The sequence below is a fragment of the Chaetodon trifascialis genome, chromosome 20, assembly GCF_039877785.1.
Source record: "Chaetodon trifascialis isolate fChaTrf1 chromosome 20, fChaTrf1.hap1, whole genome shotgun sequence".
NCBI lineage: Eukaryota > Metazoa > Chordata > Actinopteri > Chaetodontiformes > Chaetodontidae > Chaetodon > Chaetodon trifascialis.
Window position 1 is genome coordinate 7495145 of NC_092075.1, and position 22370 is coordinate 7517514.

At 48.0% G+C, this 22370-nt stretch overlaps 1 protein-coding gene across 1 annotated transcript; it reads left to right on the forward strand.

Moving 5' to 3' along the window:
- The first annotated feature begins 4100 nt into the window (after positions 1-4100).
- Positions 4101-21825, forward strand: smad7 (SMAD family member 7). Its single transcript, XM_070989791.1, has 4 exons — positions 4101-5620; positions 6509-6562; positions 10151-10222; positions 21127-21825. The coding sequence occupies exons 1-4, from the start codon at positions 5155-5157 to the stop codon at positions 21663-21665; spliced, it is 1131 nt and encodes a 376-aa protein (XP_070845892.1). The 5' UTR covers positions 4101-5154; the 3' UTR covers positions 21666-21825.
- Positions 21826-22370: the final 545 nt, after the last annotated feature.

Genomic DNA, 22370 nt, shown 5'->3' on the forward strand with positions numbered 1-22370 from the left:
CTGATTTCTGAATTAAAACTCGTTGGCTTCCTTTTGGACTGAGAGAAGAGAGAGGCACGTGAAGTGAGCTTTGGCGTCACTGAGAGGTCAGCTCAGAGTGTGTGAGACAGGTAGATTTACATTAATATTGTAATTGTGGGTACAGCCTGTGTCACTGTTCGGCTCACACCACCTCCTCTCCCTCTCTCTGTTTCATTATGGCGGAACCACAGCTGGAGACGCTGACAAATGATAGACTTTTTTTCCCCCCCAACACAATAAAATGAGAACAGAAGCACATCCAGCTTCTCACTTTTCACCCCAGGATTTTTTAATTTTCAATTATGCAGTGACATTTACCAATGTGGGTGTTTTCGCTCTTTCCTGACAAGATATCAGATGTGCAAGTGGTGAAAAAAGTCCTCTCTATCATTTTAATTAAAGTTGTCTTATTTTTTTATTGTTCTTATCTTAGCGATGACGAGCTCCCTGTGTGCCGCCTTCAACCTATTCTGAGCACTGTGGTTCAGACAGAATAAGCCTCTTTAATTGCATATGCATGACCCTTGTCTGGAAGCAGTCACTGTGTCAATAAATTATAGTAAAGGCCAAGACTGCTATCTAGAATATTAATCATCCTCTTTCCTCTATCATGCTGTTTTACTCCATTGCATACCCACTTTTGAGTCGTCCCTGTGGTCCACAGGATAGACTGTTGCGAGGGACACTTACGTTTACTGTATGCTGGCTGGAACCCAAAATTTTACATTTTTACTCAAAATATTTAAATCTGCAGAACTTGAGAGAATCATCTGACATATTAAACCTCATGAGATTGTTTATTTAACTGGAGAAATTATGGGAAAAACATCCAAGCAGCAACCAATGTAAACAATATACTGTAGGTGGATACCTGCAAGGTAATTCATATTATGAAATGCACAAAAATTAATAAATAAGATTAATTATAGATCGATTAGGACGATGAAATGTGGATAAAATCAAAAGGGAACTAGAGCAAACTGATTTGTGTAATGTTTTACATATCTGTTGGATAATGGATATGATATATATAATATATATCCACTGGAAATAAAAGAACACAGATATCTTAAAGTTACAAAGAAACGTACAAGCTGGATTGTATCCAGTAATAAATAATAAATAAAGTAATAAATTAGAGCGAATTCAGTTTTTCATTTAAGCCAAACAGCTCAAACTGGTTGGGGGTGTGGATCCAATATGCCCAAAAGAGGAAGAATATTATGGAGAGGCGAACCATGGCTCTTTCTGTTTTGGGAAATGGGGAAAAAAATGGCAGTATTTTCTGGAAAAATCCATTGAGAAATAGTTTATGGACAAAATAATCAGACAGGAACGTCCATTTCTGGCAAATCCAGCTAATTAAATACCTGAGCGGTCGAGGTGCTTCATCACATTGATGCAAAAATCATATATTAAGCCAATAAGCCATTAAATTGTGCTGCTCATTGATTTTCACCATTGCCCACAATGCCCTATTACAACCAGAGATATTAAACGCACAGAATCCTCGCTATAAACGCTATGATAAAGTATTTAACCACTGACTAATTCGCATAATCTTACAGGATATATCTCCATATCGTGGAGCCCTTTAAGGGGCTGTGTGAAAGTTATCAGCAGCGGGGAGGAGATCAGAAAAGAGGGAGGTTAATGACGTTTTTCTTTTGGCTGAACATAGAGCAGTTTTACTTATGTGGACAAACTTTTTCATTATATTTCATTTCATCCTTCTTTTGCAATAAAGCAGTTAATTTCAAAAAGACAACTTCCACTATCCTACTCCTTTAAGATGCACTTTACCTTATGCAGACGATGACACCTCTGTCCCTGCATCATGGCATCACCGTTTAAATTACACAATGAAACATATTCCAGCTGAACACAGTGAAACAGATTTACTGTCCTCAACATTTAATATACCAAGACCCCCTGCAGCTGAACGCACCATTCAACATTCTGCTATCTTTTATGTGAAGTGGGCTTTGAGATGAGTCAAGTCAAGTGTTGTGGCTCAGACATGGCGCTGCAAGACGCTAAGGAAAACCTTGTCCTGCAGCTCTGTGCAGGCTGGAACACAGACGGGCTCTTGCAGCCAGACTGAAATGGAAAACGGTTAGATAAAATTGGCTACTTCCTGGAGTCTGGAGAATAGTCACACACACACACACACACACACACACACACACACACACACACACACACACACACACACACACACACACACACAAACGGAAGGGCAGGGAGATGTAGAGAGAGGGGAGGGGACAATGCGCGTCTGCAGCCACTTCCACAATCCCTCTGACAGACCTTTTCCCCTGACTGATTGCTTCCAGACCACCTTAAAAAGCGGCGCGGTCCTCTGAACCGTTTGGGCTCCTGCGTCGGGCTCTTGCGCGGCGCCAGTGGGGGATCCTGGGACAATATGGGGATGAGCTACTGACTACCCCCATCCACACACACACACACACACACACACACACACACACACACACACACACACACACACACACACACGCACTCCTCTCCGTCCCCCTTCTCCGCACATCTCTCCCATCATCATTATCAGCCACCAACCCCCCTTCCCTGCAGCGACACTGGCTCACTGGCACATTAACATACTGCTGCCTGCACCTCCTCCTCTGGACTACTGTCTGTCTAGAGAATACAATTAGGCTACGGAGGAGACACACGCATACACACTAGAAAAAAAAGCATTCATGCAAATGCGGCTGACTGAGAGTGAGGGGCGCTGGAAATGTCTGAGATCCCCTGAAAGGCTGCAGCCACACTTCTGTTGTTTAAAATGAGATCATTTCCACAGAGTTCCGCGTGTTTCATAATTTATACGGTTCTGATTTACGGCGCATACGCTAATAAATTTAATATGAGAACAATGCAGCCATTTGTCAAACCATCCATAGCCTTTTTATTATATGTACAACTATAAAAAAGAAAAACTAAGCTACCACACTGTTTGTTGGTGTCTGTCCCTGTCTTTTAAACTGCATATAAAACCGTAAGATGATCAAATCAAACCATTTCGCCTGTCATAATAAATATGGATTAATTTATAAAGGAAACTGCTCTTCAGCCCATAAACCGTTTTACTGGGTAAATAAAGAAGAGTTGAAACTGTTGTGTTGATAATTAAGACTCAAAGGACACTTGCGTTTGCCCCACCTGAGAGCTGAGCGCCCAGAGGGCGGCAGCAGCGCGCTCTCATCCGTGTTTCGGACATATGATGGGCCTTCTTCGCCCTACGTCAGGTCTCACAGGCACAAAGTCTCTCTCCCAGCTCCCTCGCTTGTAATAGAAAACCCCAACTACAGACTCAAAACCCTAACCTGAACAAGGTCGAGCTGAAACCTTAAAAGCCATTTGGTTAATAGTGCTTTTTGTCCTGAGAGGCCGAGGTCAGGGCATAATGATTTGATCTAAAACCAGGGATAACGACACTGATTATCAGCATGACAACAGCCAGAAGTTTTATTATAAGATTATATGGACTGTTGCTGTCCATACAGCAAATTGATTGATACCCAGGTCCATTTATCCACTGTCTTAGAACACTTTCTCTCGTCAGTATGAATAGACTGCTAATCAAACACTGATCAAACGCTTCAGACAGTCAAGGATCAGGCATCGATATCACTAAAACTGACATTTTTAAAAAGGGTTTTGGCCCTTTTCTTGGGTTCCATGTCATTTAAGCTAGCTGAATTATGATTATGCGTTGAAAAATAAGCTTTAAAAGGACACATAGATGTATCTTCTTCAATTTTACCACTTGAACATTCACAAGTTTAACAGAAATGACTTGAAGTCTGTATCCTTTGGCCCATCTGCTGTAGTTTCCCAACCTCGTCCTCCCTTATCTCAACGTTACACTTTGTCAACTTTTTCTGGGAAATGTTAACTTAACTTTCCTTTTTTACCACTTTTTTGTGTGCGTGCGTGCCTGCGTGTGTGTATGTGTGTGTGTGTGTGTGTGTGCGCGCGCGCGCTGTGGGCTCTGCTTGATCTGTTGTTTGCGCAACACAATCACATTTCTTTTAAGCGACAGGGTGTCTAGACACACACGTGACCGGGCGCGTCAATGCGCACTGGAGACTGGAGACGGAGCAAGGGCACCCAAACCATCCGCCGCCTCGCTCGCAGACAGAGAGCCTCCCCCCCCCCTCGAGATCACTCGTTGGCTCGCTTTCTGCCACACTCACACACGGAAACTTCGTGTGAGATACGAGGTTGGATTATTTTATCTGAAAGGGATTCGGCTACTAAAATAGGTTACAGCAAGGCTCGGTGCGTGGACGTTACCCGAGGGTCTCTCTCGCTCTTCTCCCAGGCTCTCAACTCAACTCGGGTTAGAGATTCAGTCCCGGATTTGCTCCCTGGCTCCTTGGACGAGGCTCATTCTTGCCAGCAGACCACATCCTCTGCAGACGAGTGGCATATTTAGACGATAACGGATAAAAAAAAATAAAAAAGCCTCCACAAGCCTGGTGGAGAGCCCTGCTCTGTGCAGTCGGATCAAGGATTTTGTGGATTAATGCTCTTGAAGACACAGCGGCGAGCTTCGGTTTCCATGGGATAATTGTGATAGTGTTTAGGCTTAATTAGGCCCCAGTTTGTCTAATTTCTTCCACGGCTAATGCGTATAGACAGAGAAAATGTTTTGACAGGCTTTATATGCTGAAAATCGGCACGGAGCGGGTTTTTAAAGGGGGTCAGCTCACGGCGCTCGGCTGCACATCACCAAGTGAATAATTGTACCACATTCAGGCTACATGCCGCTGCGCTGTGGCACATTTCCACTGCCGCTGTAGAGGTGCACAAGCTGTAAGATTCATTATTATAGGCTAGTCTTAAACGCTGGAGGTGATGGTTATTTATCCCCGGAGGACAAGCTGACTGTCCCGTGAACCTCGACCGCTTTTCGTTGATCAAGTCTGCAGGAGACGGCGACAGAGACTGGCGTATGCTACAGATTTCCTCCGCTTCTCCAGCTCCCCGTTTTTCCACCGTATTTTCTCAGGCTGCTTGTCATCGCCTGGACTCGGATCCCGGAATCTTCATGATTTGCGGACACCATGCTCGTTTTTTAGCCGGGGAACCCTCTTTTCGTCCCGCATGTTTAGGACCAAACGATCGGGGCTCGTCCGGCGACTCTGGAGGAGCCGTGCGCCCGTGGAGGGCGACGGGGAGGCGGATAGAGGGACGCATGGCTCCGGGGGCTGCTGCATGGGCAAAGCGACAAAGGTGGCCAAGTCCAACGCCGGGTCGGAGGCTGAATTGAAGGCGTTGACCCACTCGATACTGAAAAAGATCAAAGAGAAACAATTAGAGGTGCTTTTGCAGGCGGTGGAGTCCAAGGGGGGTGCCCGAAGCCCCTGCTTGCTCCTGCCCAGCAAAGTGGACGCCAAAGTGGGTCAACAGTCTTACTCTCTCCCCATGCTGCTCTACAAAGTGTTCAGGTGGCCGGACCTCAGGCATTCCTCGGAGCTCAAGAGGCTGTCTTGCTGTGAATCCTACGGGAAAATCAACCCAGAGCTCGTTTGCTGCAACCCGCACCACATGAGCAGACTTTGTGAACTCGGTGAGCCGGATTATTATGTTTCTAATAACCTCATCTCCACAAGCAAAAGTTCTGAAATGGCGTTGAGGTCCCCGGTGGTCGGGCCTAATTTTAAATCACGGTCAAATTCAGACACCGTGTCATTGTGTCAAAGAATTACCAGGCTCTTAAAGGGATAATTAGCCTAATTCAAATGACATCACCTCTCTTGGCACGGCTGCCTTGTGTTTCCATAAGGTCAAACTTGACCGATGTTGAAAGCGTGCCAAGTGCCCCTCTTCATCTTTTCTGCAGCGTGCTGTCACTCACTGTGAATTTGGCCTGTTTCTGAATATCCCGTCATTTTCACAACGATGCTTTTGCAGCTCGATTGTGTTTTTAAACGCTAAATATGTTCATTTCTTGTGTTTATACACTTAAGAGCCACTTCGGTGCTGTTTATTCCAACTTTTATCGAGATATTTTCAACTGCCACCAAAGCCCCGCTTTTCAAACCAACGGTCCATCTGGTATTTCAGCATTTCACTATTGGCATTTCCAAAGCGCAAAGCGACTCATCCCGGGCTTTACAGTCTTTCCACGGTGAAGTTTCCAGGGCTTGTGTGTGTGTGTGTGTGTGTGTGCGCGCGCGCGCGCGCGCTTGGCGTCCCGGGCCAAAAGAGGCCCGTATCTCAGTTTGTCCTAGACGCTGATAGTGGCCCTCCTGGCGCCAGGCGGCCCCCTGTTTATCTGCCTGCCAATGAAAGGCAATAGCCGCCCGGCCGGCCTCCCTGCCTGCCTCTCCAGGCTGAGCTGACAGACACAAAACCTTTTCCCAGAAGAATGACAACTCTTATCATAAAGTTTAGATCTCTTCCTTGTGTTTTTTCTTCTTCTAATGCTCTGCCTTTTTCTCCCCCCTCTGTGCAGAGTCCCCTCCTCCTCCATATTCGCGCTATCCCATGGACTATCTTAAACCACCAGGTGAGCTTCATCTATTTATTTATGAAGACATAAATTATGTATTGTCTGAAACACTGTTGTCTTGGCAAAACATACACATATAAAGGCCGTCTTGTATTCATGAATGTTTATGTGTTGTCTGTGTGTCTGACATTACAATGTATATAGTCTTAACACACTACCTCTGCAGTGCGTTTGTGTGTGTGTGTGTAGGAAACAGCTCCATGTTATGTTGTGATTTATGATAGCAGTGGAGTGGCACGCCTGGCTGGCTGGGCAGTTCTAGCATGGCTGGCAGCCAGGGCAAAGCAGCACAAAGTTGAGATACCAGCTATAGACTGACTGGCATGTCACCAGGGGCAGTGTGTGTGTGTGTGTGTGTGTGTGTGTGTGTGTGTGTGTGTGTGTGGTGGGGGGAGGGGGAGTTTTATGGGTGTTTGTTTGTGTGTCCATCTATCTATTGTGAATTGCGCCACAGACAGCGGCGTCTCTGGAGCCAGCCAGCCTTTATCAGCTGAATTAATCAACCGATTAAGGTTGAGGGCTCGTGCGCGCGTGTGTGTATGTGTGTGTGTGTCACTGTCCCACATCTCTGTTTGGATGTGTTTGTTTTCCAGACTGGGAGAGACTATTTGTGTTTGCATGCACGCTCCGTCTTCTTTCTTTTCCTTAACAAGATTTGGTCCTGCTTAATTGTTTTCTCGCTCCACCTGTGCCAGCCTCCACATGCTGCTGTGGTTGTCATCCGATTCCCCAGTGCTGGAAAGTGGCATCAGGTTATGTCATCGCCTATTAAGTCGGGTTTGAAGTGTGTTAAATTTCAGGCTATAACCAGAATAGTGTGAGACCGGGGAGCTCTGCTCGGCAGTTTCTCTTCATGTCACAGAGAGGGTGACAAAGATGCATAGTCTGAGTCTGAGTCTGGGACTGTTAAGCCTCACAGTTCTTGATTTTCTCAACCTGTCCCTCGCTCCTTTGCTCGTTTGTCCCCGTCCTGCTGTCTGTCAGTGCAGGAAAAGCTCAGAGTTAAACAATGACCGGTCAGCCGACCAGCCAGCCAGTCAGTCAGGAGAAGGAGAAAGTGGCTTTCAGTGAGTGGAAACAATAGGAAGTCATTGCAGCTGCAGCTGTGGTTCCTCAAAGCCCCCCCCCCCCCCCCCCCCCCGTCTCTCAGTCTTCCTCTGTCTTTATCTACCGGGCCTTACCTGAAAGGCATTTTCAAAAAACTTAGACACAAGCCGATTTTATCCAACAGGCTGAAAATGAAGTGATCAACGCGCAGGCAGAGCTAGCGCAGCGCCTTTTTTTACGAGAGCAGCTGGAAACGTTCCAGTGACGAAAGGAAGCAAGAGGGTAAATAGGAAATGCAAGCTGGATGCAGACAAAGGAAACGGTTATACAACTCATGTTACCACCCTGTTTCCCCCCTCTGAGAGCAAAGTGAAATCTCCTATTTGTTTAACTGTGTGGGAATTAAATGTCGCCGACGAGAACAGAACAAGGCATGGGAAATGTCATCAGGCGGCTCTTCTGTCTCTCAAGTGGAGTTTTCATACTTCGAAAAAAGTTCTATTATGCCTTCATTTAAAGTCACATTTCTTCGCTTTTTAGCTCAAGCTCACCTGTCGTGCTATTTCCTCATTTGGTAGCATTCAGTCAGTGCAGCTGCAGTTGTGGTTAATCAAAGGAGACTCTGTCTGTTTGTGTCTCTGTATTGGTGAGGGAGGGTGAAAGACAACATATATTAATAGGACAATGGAGCAGGCTCGAGGGCACACACACACACACACACACACACACACACAAAGGACAGATGAGCTTATCATGCAGAAAGACAGGGGTTTTTCCCCAGGGCCTCCGGGAGCTGTCAATCATCAGCCTTCCCATTACTGGAGGCTATTACAATTTGCCACGCTATTCTCTGTATTTGCTTTATATTTAGCTGTTTTAAATCATCACGACGTTCAGAAAACCTGCATAGTCAACTTTTAGCGGGCAATCAGACGTTGTAAAAATCTGCATGAGGCGGAGGAGCAATGGATTTTATGATGATGGTTTTATGATTCCAGTGAGCAGGAAGTGGGGTTATATGTGTCAGGCTGCCTGTCCGCTCCAGCAGCAGCGGTCAATATGAAAGCAGCCGAGACGTAAAACGCTACCTTGTTCCAGCTCTGGGGAATATAAATCACACACTGTTGGGCTCTTTCTCTCTGATGCCCCCTCAGCCCTGTGGTCAGCTGTGAACTGTTGCCCGGGAGACCAGGGCAAGGCTGCTGGCAGCCAATGAAAGCGAGGCAGGCTGGGCTATGCCCGTGTATCTCGTTAGCACGACCGCAGCGGCACGGTCTGCGTCCGGACGGGGGCAGGGTGGCAGGGAGGAGGGCTCGCAGCGAAACCGCTCTGGTTGCTGTTTCTTTATTGCTTCATAGCTACTGCAGCTCTGCTCGGTCAAACAGGAGGCCGATGAGACGGAGAGTGGAGGTATTCAGCTGCCCCCCCTCCTCGCCATATGTAGATTAAATGCACACTGACCTCCTGCTCGCTGCCTTTCTCCAGTTTACACACGCTGCAGTAAACTTCAAGTCAGAGCAACTTCAGTTAAATGGTAGTTGTTGCTTTTTCAGCCTCGTTATTGCGCAATGAAAAAATCAGAAGAGACTGCACTTTAAAGCCTTAATTCAGGCAGAGCAGAGGTGACCACCGCCGCGCGCCGTGGTCCAATGGCTCCAGTAGGTGTAGCGCGGCGCTGACGTGCCGCGAGAGGAATGTATCATTAGTGAATACCAGGCTACCAGCAGCAGCTCTGCAGCAGAGCTAGCCGGCTCCCAGTGGCGTGCTGCTCCGCTCAACGCACAGCGGTTTTGTTAAAGCTCCATTCAGGTGTCATGTTGAAACTAGTCTACATTACGAGTCTTAGAGGGAGTTAAGCATTCAAATGCAAAGAGAGGGAGAGAATGAGTCGTTTTTTTCTCTCTTGTCTGCCTGTTAAGAAAATTTACAGTGAACACCTTTCAAGGCCCCTCTGAGCTCCGTCTGCCGAGGCGGTCGCATACACGTTTAACTCACTTCGCTGTTTGCTCACGTTCGCAATTTAGCTTGAATCCAGCAAATTTGAATCCAGCTATTTTCTCTGTCCTTAGAGAGAGAAAAGCAGGAACAGGAATCTTATCAAGAGGCTTCTATTAGAGCAGTTTGGCCCTCTATCGGCCCAGAACACCAAGTGTTGCGCTCACTGTCATCTAATATTTGATGTGTGTATGATTATTGATACGGAATCAGAAGTCCAGCTCCAACGTCGCGTAAGTCATTAGCAGAAAGAACGCAGCTCTTTCCAGATCAGCAGCTTGTCTATGCAGAGATGCGGGGCTAACGTTCCTCCTGAGGCAGTGGATTATGGGGGATTATCGGGGGTGTAAGAAACTCTCCTCTGTAAGTCCTCTCTGTGTGTGTGTGAGAGTGTGAGCTTCGTCGTCAGCGTCTTCATTAGGCATTGATTTCACTGGAGTGATTGACGGTCTCACAGCTGCTGCTTTGCCTTCTCCCCTCGCGCACAAACACACGCAGGAACACACACAGTGCTAATTCAGAGTGTCTCTTTCTCTCTGTTAGATTCTCCAGACTCTGGACCTTCATCCAGTGACACTGGGGGAACGACATACTCGGCCCCTGTGGGGCTTTCAGGTAAATATTCCTCCAAATAGATTTCCTATTCCCATTTTCTTGTCTTTTTCCTACAATCCCTCCCTTTTCCCAGCCATATTATTTTCCTCTGCTGTTTTCTTCTCCTGTGCATTCCTCCCAACACACATCTCCCCTCCATACTTGTGATGATGAGGCAGTGATTGTGGGGGCCCCTGCTTCCCCTCTGTAATAAAAAAAAAAAAAAAAAGCCAGCGAAGGAGGGTGGTGTATTTCTCCCACATCCACACAAATTCCTCCCTCCTGGCTCTTTGAACAACGCTCTTCTCTTCTCCTCTTCCTCTCCCCGTTCCCTCTCATCCCTTTCCGTGTCATGTTGTAATGGAAGACAAACACGCCGAACCGTTGTTTGGAGAAGAATATGCTCTGTGCATGTGGTATTGTGGGGGAGGGAGAAAAAAAAAAGAGAGAGAAGCAGCAAAAAGAGGCTTCGGCTGACATGCGAGTGTTTGTTTGGGTGTGTTTGTGCGTACAGGAGACGTCTTTGTGGACAAGTTAACTCTCCTCTGGGCTCGGTGTGTGGATAAGAGCGAGACACAGGCGCCTTTCTTTCTTCCATCTCTCATGCAGGACGTGTTCCGGGCTTCCTCGGCTTTTCTCCCGTAATCCCCTTTGGCAGCGTTGCCTTCCTCACCCAGCACCATGTCCGCAGGCTACAGAATAAGATGGTGTTCACGAGAGAAGGAGTTTGCTCTCCGCTGCTTGAGCTTGCTCTGTGCTGCTCTGTGCTCTCCTCTGCCTCAGATGGTTCTCATTACTGGGCCTTTAAAGCCTGTTTTATGTCAGTTGGTGTTGGCTGCCCATTTTCCCCCCTCCTTTGTTTGGTGGTAGGGGGGGTCGGGGGTGGTTTAGCCTGCCTCCCTGCATGCATGCATGTGTGTGTGTGTCCTTAGATGGGGGAAGAGGTTGTAGCAGTGCTTACGAGAACAGAGGAACAAGAAATCAGTCTCCCCTCTCTGCTCCCCCCTCCTCCACACCTTGAGATGGACACTAAAAGTCCTCCCTGTGTGCATTAACTAAAGACACATTTTAGACCCAGTTCAAACTGTGAAATCCAAGAACTGGAGTCTTAACAGGCGCCCCCCCCCTCCATGCTCCCTCCCTTACCCCTTCCCTCCTTCTGCAAGGCGTACACACTACCCTCCTCCTCCTCCTCCTCCTCCTCCTCCTCCTGTTTTCCTTCCTGGCGAGGATGACATGGCAGCAGCGGCCAGTGCTCCAGTGAATGGGCCTCCTCAGTGAAGGCAGCAGAGGTAGAAAGGTTCGGGGCGGGATGGCCAAAGCGCTCTGCCCTCATGATTTCCCTGGCAAGCCCCGGGAAAAAAAAAAAAAAAGCTGCTCCATTCCTCCTCCCCGCTGGTACTCCCTCCCTCCCTCCTTACTTCCCTCCTTTGCTCCCTCCCTCTGGGGCCCTGACAAAAGAAACATGGCTCTCCCAGAGGCCCGCTGCTGACCTTCTAATTCACTCACTCTGCCCTTTTTATGTTCTTCTCCAGACATATTTACAGAGAGGAAGAGGGAAGAGAGAGAGGAGGGTGGCTTTGAGGGAAGGAGAGTGGCAAAGACTTGAAGTCAGCAAGAGTTGCACTGCTAATTTTTTTTTGCATTGCAGTAGAAAACTTACACGCTTGTCGACTTTTTGAAAATCTGGAGTGTATAATTGGTAAAGCAGTCCGGCTCTGGAGTTGCACATTAGCAAGAGTGGAAAATGACCCGAAAGAAATCCTCACTAAAAAAACACAGTTCGGACAGAGATGAGGTTAATGATAACACCCTCTCCTCCCATCTTTCCTTCTTTTATTCTCACCGCTTATCCGTCTCCGAAAAGCCAAGACCATCCAGCCTGTAAGGAGTTAAGTGAGCTGCGACAGCGACAAGCGCAAATGCAAACTAGGCTGCCTGCCAGGCTACCAGCTCCAAAGCTCCTCTCACTGGCTCACGTCATCAGCTTGGAACAGAGCAGAGAGGAGAGGAGAAAGGCGGGGAGGGGGTTGATGGCTGGCGGCCTGGAGCTGGGTGTCGGGGTGCTGATCTCAGTTTGAGCAGGGGCGAGGGCTTAGCTCGGGGGTTTAGGTTCACCCAGGAACTGAAGAGAGAGATCAAGAGGGAGATTTGGAAATGGGAGCTCGGGTCAGCGTTAAGAGGCCGCTGGATTGTTGGTTATGAATCTGCGGAGTGTTAAGTAATATTTAAACTTGTTAGAGACGAGATCGTTTACAAGCAGCTCAGGTGGCACCCACGTAGCCGGATGTCCATCTCGTTGAGCTGGCAGGGGTCAAGTTTTTTCTGAGTGTTGTCTTAAATAAAAGACCTCTGGGATCTGGAGGACGGCGGTTTAGGCTGTGGATGTTTGTTTGTGATGGCTGGGTATCATTTTCAAATCTTTTTATGCTAGCGCTGCTGAGTTTTGGTACTGATACAGAAACAATACTTTGACAGGTTTTCCATTTTGTTCGCTTAACAGAAGAATCCAAGTGATCTCACATGCTGAATGTGTCCAAAATTGCCAACATTTTGAATGGAGTCTGGTGCGCTCTGATCAAAGAGTAAGCAAACATGGGTATGACTGTTACCAGACATAGTTTTTGATTATTGTGGACACATTTCAGTCGGTCCAAAGAAGTATTGAGGATAAATACTCAGCCAAAGTGCGTACATGCATCGACTCTTCTTTAAAGGCGATTTATAGTCTGTTCGTGCCAAGCTCTTATTGGATGTGTAGCATCCGTGTGTGTGTGTCGGTGGCGTGCCTGCTGGTGCCATCGGGGACTGACCCGGAGTGCCTGTGTGTAAGAGGATCCAGTCGGGCTGCGGTGACACGTACGCACACACACACGAGCGTTTTCACACACACACACACCGACGCATACACAACAGGCAGGCAGATAGAATGACCTGGTGCGAGCCCTGGCGCACTGCCGACTGTCACACAGGCGCTTCCTCCCACTGCAGGTTAAATTTAGGCTGAGTTGTATTCTTACACCACCAGCCAGTCACCTCGCTCGACAGACAGTCGGCCAGCCCTTCAGTCAGTCAATTAGTCATCCAGTGAATCGGCTGGAGGTATAACCTTCATCAGGGGCTCTGACAGAGATTAAATTTAGTCTTGGCACCTCGGCTCATTAAATCAAACTAGTTCTGCTGTCATATGGAAGGCCCCGAAGAAACGGCCCATTTTCGGTGCAAACCCAGCGAGAGAAAAGATCCTTGTGTTGTTTTTGAAGTCATTTTTCACAGGAAGTGAAGATTAAATGGTCACCAGACACAATCGTATGATTTCTTTAAAAGCCGGCTTCCAGCAATCGACAGCCCAAGTCAGGAACACAGCACCCTCAGTCCCACTCGTCTCTCTCTCGGCATTCCTGCCTTGTTTGGGTTAGCAGGGAAAGGAAAGGGCTGCGCAGGATATGACCTCATGTCTTTGAGGAAAAGGCGAGCGGACAGGGAGGCAGCCGAGGCCTCTTCGTGACAGAAAACAAACACTGGAGTGCACCAGCTAGAAAGAAGGAGGGAGTGAAGCGAAGAAGAAAAGAAAGAAAGTGAACATTTGCTTCTACAAAGACAGAAATGCCTGCGTAGCCTGCTCCAACCAGGAGAGGCTCGTTTCAGAGATGCTGTCTCCGCCGTAAATCTGTTTCTGCTTTGAATCTTCTGCTCGAACAGTGAGAGGAAGGAATGAAGAGGGAGAGAAGATGGCGGCTTTGGGTGGAGGGAGAGATGGCCGGCAGCTCTGCTCTGTTCTCTGTAATTTGGAGGCTGTGTGTTCAGCCAGCGAGTTGAGCAGAGCAGAGCCGGGCCGCTCCGTGCCGGGCCAGGATCTCTCATTACTCCCCACTTCCTCTCCTTGCTCGGCAGCCAAGCCGCCTCTTGGCAAGGGACTTAATTTTGGTTTTGGCCGTCCTCTGTTCCCCACCCTGTGTCATTATGCTGCACAAATCGAAAAAACAGCACGCGGAGACAGTGGAGGATGGGGGGGGGGGGGGGGGAGACGAGAGGAGAGAGGAAAGTGTCCCTAGCTTGCATGTGTTTGGGTTTTTGCTAACGGTTTGTGGCATCAAACAAGCTTTTCCAGCTGAAAACATTAGCCCACCTTAGCATAGCCAGTTGATTGAAAGGTGGGTTATGCAGATTTGGCTCTGAGCCAGAGCTGGAGGGAAGCCCAGAACAGGATGAACATTGTTTTGGTTTGCAGTCACTCTGTGGAAGTGGATTTTGACATTACCTCAATGTATGAAGATATGAAAGAGAGACAGAGTGGGTGTGAAGGAGAAAAGAGGAGAAAGAGGAAGGAAGGGAGACCCCCCCCCCCGTCCCTTTAAGCAGAATAAAGACGGAAATGGAAATACGTGGAGACACATTCCTGTAAACCTGTGTGTGTGTGTGTGTGTGTGTGTGTGTCAGATTTCTTGTGTGACACACAGTACCGCTGTCTCCACCCTCCCGCCTGCTCATTCATGTAGTCAGTTTGTCTTTTGTGTACTCAGACTGGAGGGGTGTGTGTGTGTGTGTGTGTGTGTGTGTGTGATTGTATCTCAGCCCTGTCAGAAACCACATATCTTGCACAGACTCCAGTGCTGCTATAACCAGACACATTCACAGACGTACACAGGTACATAATTATTAATAACAGAGACGCAACACAACAGAAGCTGGGGCCGAACACAACTGGCTCTGCTGGTTGTCTGCCTCTTTGTTTGCGGTGTTTAGTTCCCACGGTGTTTCGGCACCTCAACAATGAGGGTGATTGTTTCGGCTTGTCTGTCCATCTGTCCGTAGCGCCGTGTGTGTGTATGTAAATGGCTCAGAGATACCGAGCCTGCGAGCGATCTGCTGTTTGCAAAAGTGAGCTGATGACATCAGTGCAGCCTGCCTGGCACCCTGTAGCCAACTAGCTTGTGTTTATTTGTCCTGTCACCCTGGGAAATCTGGGCTGCAGGGGATCTGTGTGTGTGTGTGTGTGTGTGTGTGTGTGTGTGTGTGTGTGTGTGTGTGTGTGTGTGTGTGTGTGTGTGTGTGTGTGTGTGTGTGAGAGAGAGAGAGAGGGTCAGCATGATGAAGTGTTGGAATAATAACTTAGCAGGAGTAGGAAGGAGGAGTTGCAGGGGAATGAAACGTCCTTCAGTGAAAAATCTTGCTGCAGTTTTGTGATAATGTGGAGCCAAATGCAAGATGCCGCCCAATTGATTATGAAACATTCCTTCATTTTATCTCAAACTGAGAAAAACACGGTGCCTGAGCTGCATCAGGACTTGCGCATCGTGTAATTAGAGCAGAGACTTCCACTCAGAGAAAATTATACAGTAGATGGAGGCATTAGGAAAACATGCGCCATTTCTTCTCCTTATCTTCTCCCGGCCGTGGCCGGATGGTTCATGTTAGAGATGGCGTGTCTGCAACTCATTCTCTCTATCTGTGTTTCTGCGAGGAGTCAGATCTGTAGATAGCGAAACTGTGCCACTCCCCTGTGTGGTTTTCCTGCCATCGGGGCTTATTTAGGTTTCCTGAAGTCGGGGGAAGGACTTAACATCATCTTACGTAACCTGCCACCATAAAGAGCCACTTCCTCTGCCAGCTGCTGAACCCTCTGTCTGTATTTATCTACATACTAGGGCTAAACAATACGTCGTTTATCCTTCAAAGCTGTCACTTTGCACTTTTTGAACGCTTATTAAATCATTTCACTGTTTGATACACAATGAAAACGGCCAGAGTTTGCTTGTTTGTGGCTTGAGGCTAGCAGCTTGAGGCTACATTAGCCGCTACTAGGATATCACACTGGAATCTGCAACCGAATTGTCAGCGGGTGAGGTGCATTGTGGGGGGAACAATGCATGCGATAAAAAGGACATCATGATGAGTCTGACTGTTACAAGAGCGCAATGCTAACCTAGCATCACACTCGTTTAAGACAAACCGTGCAAACGTAATTTAGCCTGATTTAATTACATTTTGGTCACAGGTTGCGCTCTCTTCTGCAGACTGAGTCATTTACCTCTCGACAGTAAAAAAAACAAACAAGACTGTGTACAGTTGATAGCTTAAATGTACAAGGCTGTGTTGTTGTATTGACGTGAGACAAGGACGCTCCTCCTCTTCGCTGCACAGATCGGCTGACCTTTCGCTTTCTGAAGGGGTCGCCTGTCATTGAATTTCTTTGCCGCAGAAGAAAGTGAACACAACATTCAACAAACCTCGCCGTTCAGATGTCTCAAAACTAAAAAAAAAAAATCAATGAGACCAAATATTTTTGTGAGCAGAGTGAGACAAATGCGCAGTCTTTCATTACAGACATAAACACACACACATACGCACACGCACAGGGCTGAACATATACGGCGTGGCAGAGAGAACAAAAGGAATGCCTCCAGGGTGACCCTTGACCTTTGGAATAGACTTTCCCCGGCTCGAGAGAGGGTGTTGACTTAGAAAATAAGGCACCATGAAGAGTCCTTCCTTCCCCCTCGAGCTGTTTCCTTCATGCCTTCCCCACTCCTTTCCTCAGCCGCTGTGAGTGTGTGTGTGTGTGTGTGTGTGTGTGTGTGTGTGTATGTGTGTGATGACGACAGGGTCATTGCACGTCTAAGCCGAGAGAGGCACACACACGCGCGAGCACACACACGTATATATAGGCCTCTCAGGGATCGATACGAGACAGTTCTCAGGAGCCTCCTCGCTATTTACCGATGTTGATAGTGTTGTGTCCAGGAGTGAAGGTTGAAAACTGTGTGTGTGCGTGAGGGTGTGGGCGTGCTGCTCTGTGACTGTGTTGACTTCTAAGTATAGTAGCGACCTGGTCTGTGTATGTGTGTGTGTGTGTGGAGTCAGACAGAGGTAATGATTAACCTTCCAGACTGTGTTTCTGGCCATGAGCCCCCCTCCCTTATACCCCCCAGCCACCCCTCCCCCCTTCGACCAAGTCCAATTGTCTCAGCTAGCGTGGCGTCCACTCTTTAAGACCTTGGACCATTAAAATCCACAGGGGAGCTTGCAGTGTGTGTCTAGTCGCCGAATCTGCCCTCCCTGTGCTATGGTTTAAGCATTTTGCATTGCACAGGGGGGTTTATTTAATCACAGATATTTACAGTCTACCCCCAGCACCCCCTACCTCGCAGACCATAAGCTGATCATCCATTAAATACCTAGAAAACATGGGAGCAATATGCTGTTTTTGTTTGCGCTGTGTTGCTAATGGCTAACATCCACATTAGCTCTCACCAGCTGCTTCTTGCACTGTCTAACACTGCAAAAAATGCTTTTAACAAGGCCTTTGATCATTATCATCATCTGATCATATGACGCACTCCACACCTATCTGCTCCAGTGTATTTCAGCAATGATCTATCAACATTTTAGCTCCCAGCTGCTTCACAGTGAACCAATCTTTTCGCTCTGAGGGGCTGTTTTTGTTTAGTTCTTTTGGGTGGGGGGTTACGTGTGGATCCCGTGGGACAAACCAGACAGGGAGAGACCAGCAGCAGACGACTGGAGCGGAGCAGAAAGGGCCGCAGTGACAGATGGCTTCAGGCTGCCAGCTAGCCCGCTTATCTCCAGCGAGGAGAAGCTTGAGACACACGGGCTGAGAGGCTGCAGAGCAGACGAGCAGGTGGGGGCGGCAGACAGATAGACGGACTAATGCGTCGATAGGCAGACGTCCAGAAAGCAGACAGATGTACAGACAGAGACTGCAGACAGCTCTGTAAGCGTTCAGGGGCCAGAGCTGATGGAAACGCATCGTTCCGAGGACAGACGGACTTGGCGCAGACACTCTGACGACACCGTCTGACACACACACACGCACGCACGCACCTATGTGAGAAGCACCTGAAATAGTGTCAGACCGTAACATGAGGAGCGTGTCCAGCAGACACCTCGCACGCAAACACACGACGTGTTAAAAATTAAAATTTAGTTAAATGAACCCTGCACTTGGAACAAGGTGTGCTGATACTGGGCCACTCACATTAGCGTGTGTGTTTATATCCGTGTGTGTGTGTGTGTGTGGTTATGTGTTCAGCGGCATTACTCAGAGGTGTAAGCTCATCGGCTGTCAGGACAAGCTGTGAACACAGTCTTCACAAGGCTGCGCCCCACAGACGGAGGAGTCTGCCTGTCTCGCTTTCTCTCTGCCGGCCTGCTGAACAGAAGAAGTTCGGTTTTTGTTTACCTGTAGGCACAGTTTGAGCCGGACAGAACGCTGTAACTATAAATATTCTCTAAAATTAGCTTTCAGTCTGTCTCTTATCTAACTGTTGCCGAGGAATGGGAGGAATTCAGGGGAGCTGCTGTCACACTGGAGGACAAAAAAAACCCCAAAATCACTTGACTGCAGTGCCGGAAAAATGAACTTCGAGTAACTTCTAGGCACTTAAACTTAACTTGAATACTCCTAAACATTTCTTTGGAAGTTTCCCAGTCTGAGAATAACCTCCTGATGATGTCATAGTGATGTCAATACGACGTTGGGTGGAAAAACGCCTGCGTTACAAACTTGGGGCAGGTGGTTTGAGAGCCATTTACTCACCAGTCAGGGAGGATCTAACGAAAGAGGCTATCGAGTTGCATTGTGGGAAGTGTTTTTTGAAGCTTGACCCACATTAGGGACTTAAAGTGAGAATGTCTCGGCCGATTATCGACTTTTTCTTTTTTAATCTGTCTCTGGAAAGACTGGACTTGTAATGTAGCATTTCTGCAATGTGGCGCTGCAACTTTTACGTAAGAGAAGGGTCTGAATGCTCTGCTAGCTGACCCGTTCTGCTGACCAACCTATTTCCCTCTGTTGTTTTTCTGTCTCTCCTCAGCCCTTTGCTTTAATCCTTCCCTCGCTCGTCTCTCCTCTGCGGTTCTGACTTGCTACCAGTCTCTGAGAGGAGAAGAGAGGAGAGACGACGAGGGAGGGGAAGCGGGGCAGTTAGTGTAGTCCTGAATAGCAGGGTGTTTTCAGGCTGCAATGACAGGCTCAGACAGGCAGCCGCTCTAATGACCTCTGACGCCAGGCCCTGTCTCTCTCAGCAATAACAAACACACACACAGGGCCCCACAGGTGAGCTCCGCCAGCAGGCCCTCTGTCAGCTGTTAAGAAAGTCCAACGCGTCTTTCTCCTTATCAACTCCGGCTGTTCCTGTATGTACATGTAAAGCAGACCCGAGAGCAAAGCTCGGTCAGGATCGGAGGCTCTGTCTGACATCAGCCCCGAGACACAAAAGACACTTTCTGTCTCTTATCTCAAAGATAAATGCTTTTTCCCCCCTTCCATTTAGTCTAAGGTAGATAGCTGGGTGCTTAGTTTCCCCCAGCACCCCATGAGGACGGATTTACGATAAACTCCCCGAGGCTCCGTTCTGACCAACTTCAAAGAACACAGTCCTCTTGTTTTATGGAAGGCATGCTTTCAGTTTTTCTCCCCCTGCCCTCCCTCCTCTCCTCTCTGTTTCTGTCTCTCTTCTCCCAGTGTTGTCTTTTTCTCCCCCCCTTCCTCCTCCTCCCGGCGTCTAATGAAGGCTAATGACAGGCCGCGGTGAGTCCGCTCGGGCCGGCAGAGATCCTGCCGCATTAACGTTGCAGTTTGTCTCAGACGGGACCTTCCAAATTACCGGTTACATCCACAGCTACCGCCAGATGAAACGAAGAGGGGAGGCGGGGGAGGCTGGGGTCGGATGGGAACTGAAACGGCTCTGAGAGGGGCTCTGTTAATTTTTTCCCTCGCATGCGTTTCCCCTCTTCAAGCTTTCTTAACCCTTGAATGTGTCTTTCATCGGCGCTGGATTGGAGTGTGTGTGCATTCGTGTGAGGGAGTGGAGGAAGTGTGAAAGATTGCTGAGCGGCTGATAGAAGCTGCAGCAATTAGGTGACGACCCCTAAAAGCACAAGAGACGGTTAAAAAAATCAGAAGAGGAAGTAAAGTTGCAAAAGTAACAGTCAAAATATGTGAAAGCATTCCTTCTCTTCCCCACCCCGCCCCCTCTTTCTTTCCTCTCGCGCTCTCTCTGTCTCCCTCTATTTCCCTTGCGCCTGACTGGCTCCCACTTTTCTAGCTGGGAGTAGCTGGGAGCCAGATTTCTGTGGAATAGAGATATGAAGGGGGAGAGGGACGGCGCAGGAGGCACACTAAAGGGAGACGGGAGAGGGAGGGAGGGGGTTTGGAAACTGGAGCATGGCCAATGCTACACTTCTTTTACGCTCAGGGGAAACTTTAGACTGGAGAGGCCTAGCTTGTCAACGATTCAGACACCAGGGCTCGAGAGTTAAGGGCCTGCCTCGCTCGCTCGTCGGCTAAGCGCCACGTGCTTCGCCGTCGACATTATGTGTTTGTGTGAAAGTCACTCGCTGTTGCTCGGTGACTGTGGCCTCGCGTCAAAGAGCGTGAATCCAAAGATGGTTTCTAATTTCCTCCAGCAGGGCGAAGCACGTTGCTGCGGAGAGATGATCGGGGCAGCGAGTTGACGTCACTACATTGTTGGCCACACCGCTACAAAAATACAGCGAGCCAGACAGAAGATAAGCGTTTAATGCCTAGACAAATATTGTACTGCGTGTGGACGCTTGCCTGCCAGTGTCTCCGAGTTGCTTCTCTTGTCTGAGATCCAGGAATTCCAACATGGTTTTCCTGTATGGCAGAAATTGAGGATGGCAGTTTAGTTTTTGGCTCTCGACTAAAGCAAATTCCCTATTTCCCAAAACAGGGATAAGGAAGCAGTTGTGAAGAAGTAGCGATGTTTGAGAAGTCTGGTGTAGCCGTTGCTTTTGCGCTCATCCCTTCCTCCTCTCCTCTCTTTCTGTACTTCTTGAGCTCCATATTTTACTGTCTAACATTTCAGTGTCATCACGTCTTGACTGTGGACCTTCACGCACGTCTAACCATCTCCTTCTGTCTCTGTTTCCTTCTTCAGATTCCCTGGCGTTGCAGGAGTCTGGCGATCGGGCCCATTGGTGCGTGGTGGCATACTGGGAGGAGAAGACACGCGTCGGGCGCCTCTACTCAGTCCAGGAGCCCTCTCTGGACATCTTCTATGATCTACCTCAGGGGAACGGCTTCTGCCTGGGCCAGCTCTGCTCTGACAACAAGTCCCAGCTGGTGCAGATGGTGCGGGCCAAGATTGGCTATGGCATCCAGCTGACGCGTGAGCCAGACGGGGTGTGGGTCTACAACCGCAGCTGCTACCCCATCTTCATTAAGTCGGCCACACTGGACAACCCGGACTCGCGCACGCTGCTGGTGCACAAGGTGTTCCCCGGTTTCTCCATCAAAGCTTTTGACTATGACAAGGCCGGCAGCCTGCAGAGGCCCAACGACCACGAGTTCACGCAGCAGCCTCGCACGGGCTTCACGGTGCAGATAAGCTTTGTGAAAGGCTGGGGACAGTGCTACACCAGACAGTTCATCAGTAGCTGCCCGTGCTGGTTGGAAGTCATTTTCAACACCCGATAGCAGCAGCCTTCTTCACCCTCCTCGCCTCCTCTGCCGCCTCACGAACAGACTACACCCACTTTCCTTTTTTTTGTTCCAGAGGTTCAACCAGAGAGGGGGGAAAAAAAAAACATTTAAAAGAAGAAGAAGAAGAAGAAGAAGAAAGTATAAGATTCTGACGGACTTTGTTTAATAAATGGCTAAGATTTAATTAAATAAAATAAGAAGCGAAAAATGTATTTTATGTTATATATAAATATATTATTAATTGTAAATATGAAGACGTTTTATATGCATCATTATTTATGTATTGTGCAATGTGTTGATGAGAAAAAGAAAATAAGATGCACTTTGCTTAATATAAATGCAAAACAAAGAAATGCCAAAATAAAAAAAAAAATACAAATAACATTTCTCGTCCAGTCTATGTCTAATCTGGGGTTTTGTGGTGGTTTCATTTAGTTTTTTTTCTGTTTTGTGCATAACCCAAATTGGATTATTTGAATAGATTCACATGTCAATTCCCTAAAACCCTTCTAATTTAGTTTTGGTGATTAACATTGTGTTTTCATCTTTACCAAAGTCAACACGGGCTTATCTTTGTGCCACTGAAGGACCTTGATGGCATGTTGTGGGTCGTAAAAGCATTTCCCTCTGAGACAAAATGAGTCAGACAGTGACAGAGCCATAACTCATTGCCCCTGTTCTTACAGGCTCATTACGCCT

What these genes read in the sequence shown, in the direction of transcription:
- smad7 (XM_070989791.1), top strand. Translation starts at nt 5,155, where the DNA reads ATGTTTAGGACCAAACGATCGGGGCTCGTCCGGCGACTCTGGAGGAGC. An exon ending in GGACTATCTTAAACCACCAG is followed by an intron (nt 6,563 to 10,150) that starts GTGAGCTTCATC and finishes TCTCTCTGTTAG; the next exon opens with ATTCTCCAGACTCTGGACCT. An exon ending in GGCCCCTGTGGGGCTTTCAG is followed by an intron (nt 10,223 to 21,126) that starts GTAAATATTCCT and finishes TTCCTTCTTCAG; the next exon opens with ATTCCCTGGCGTTGCAGGAG.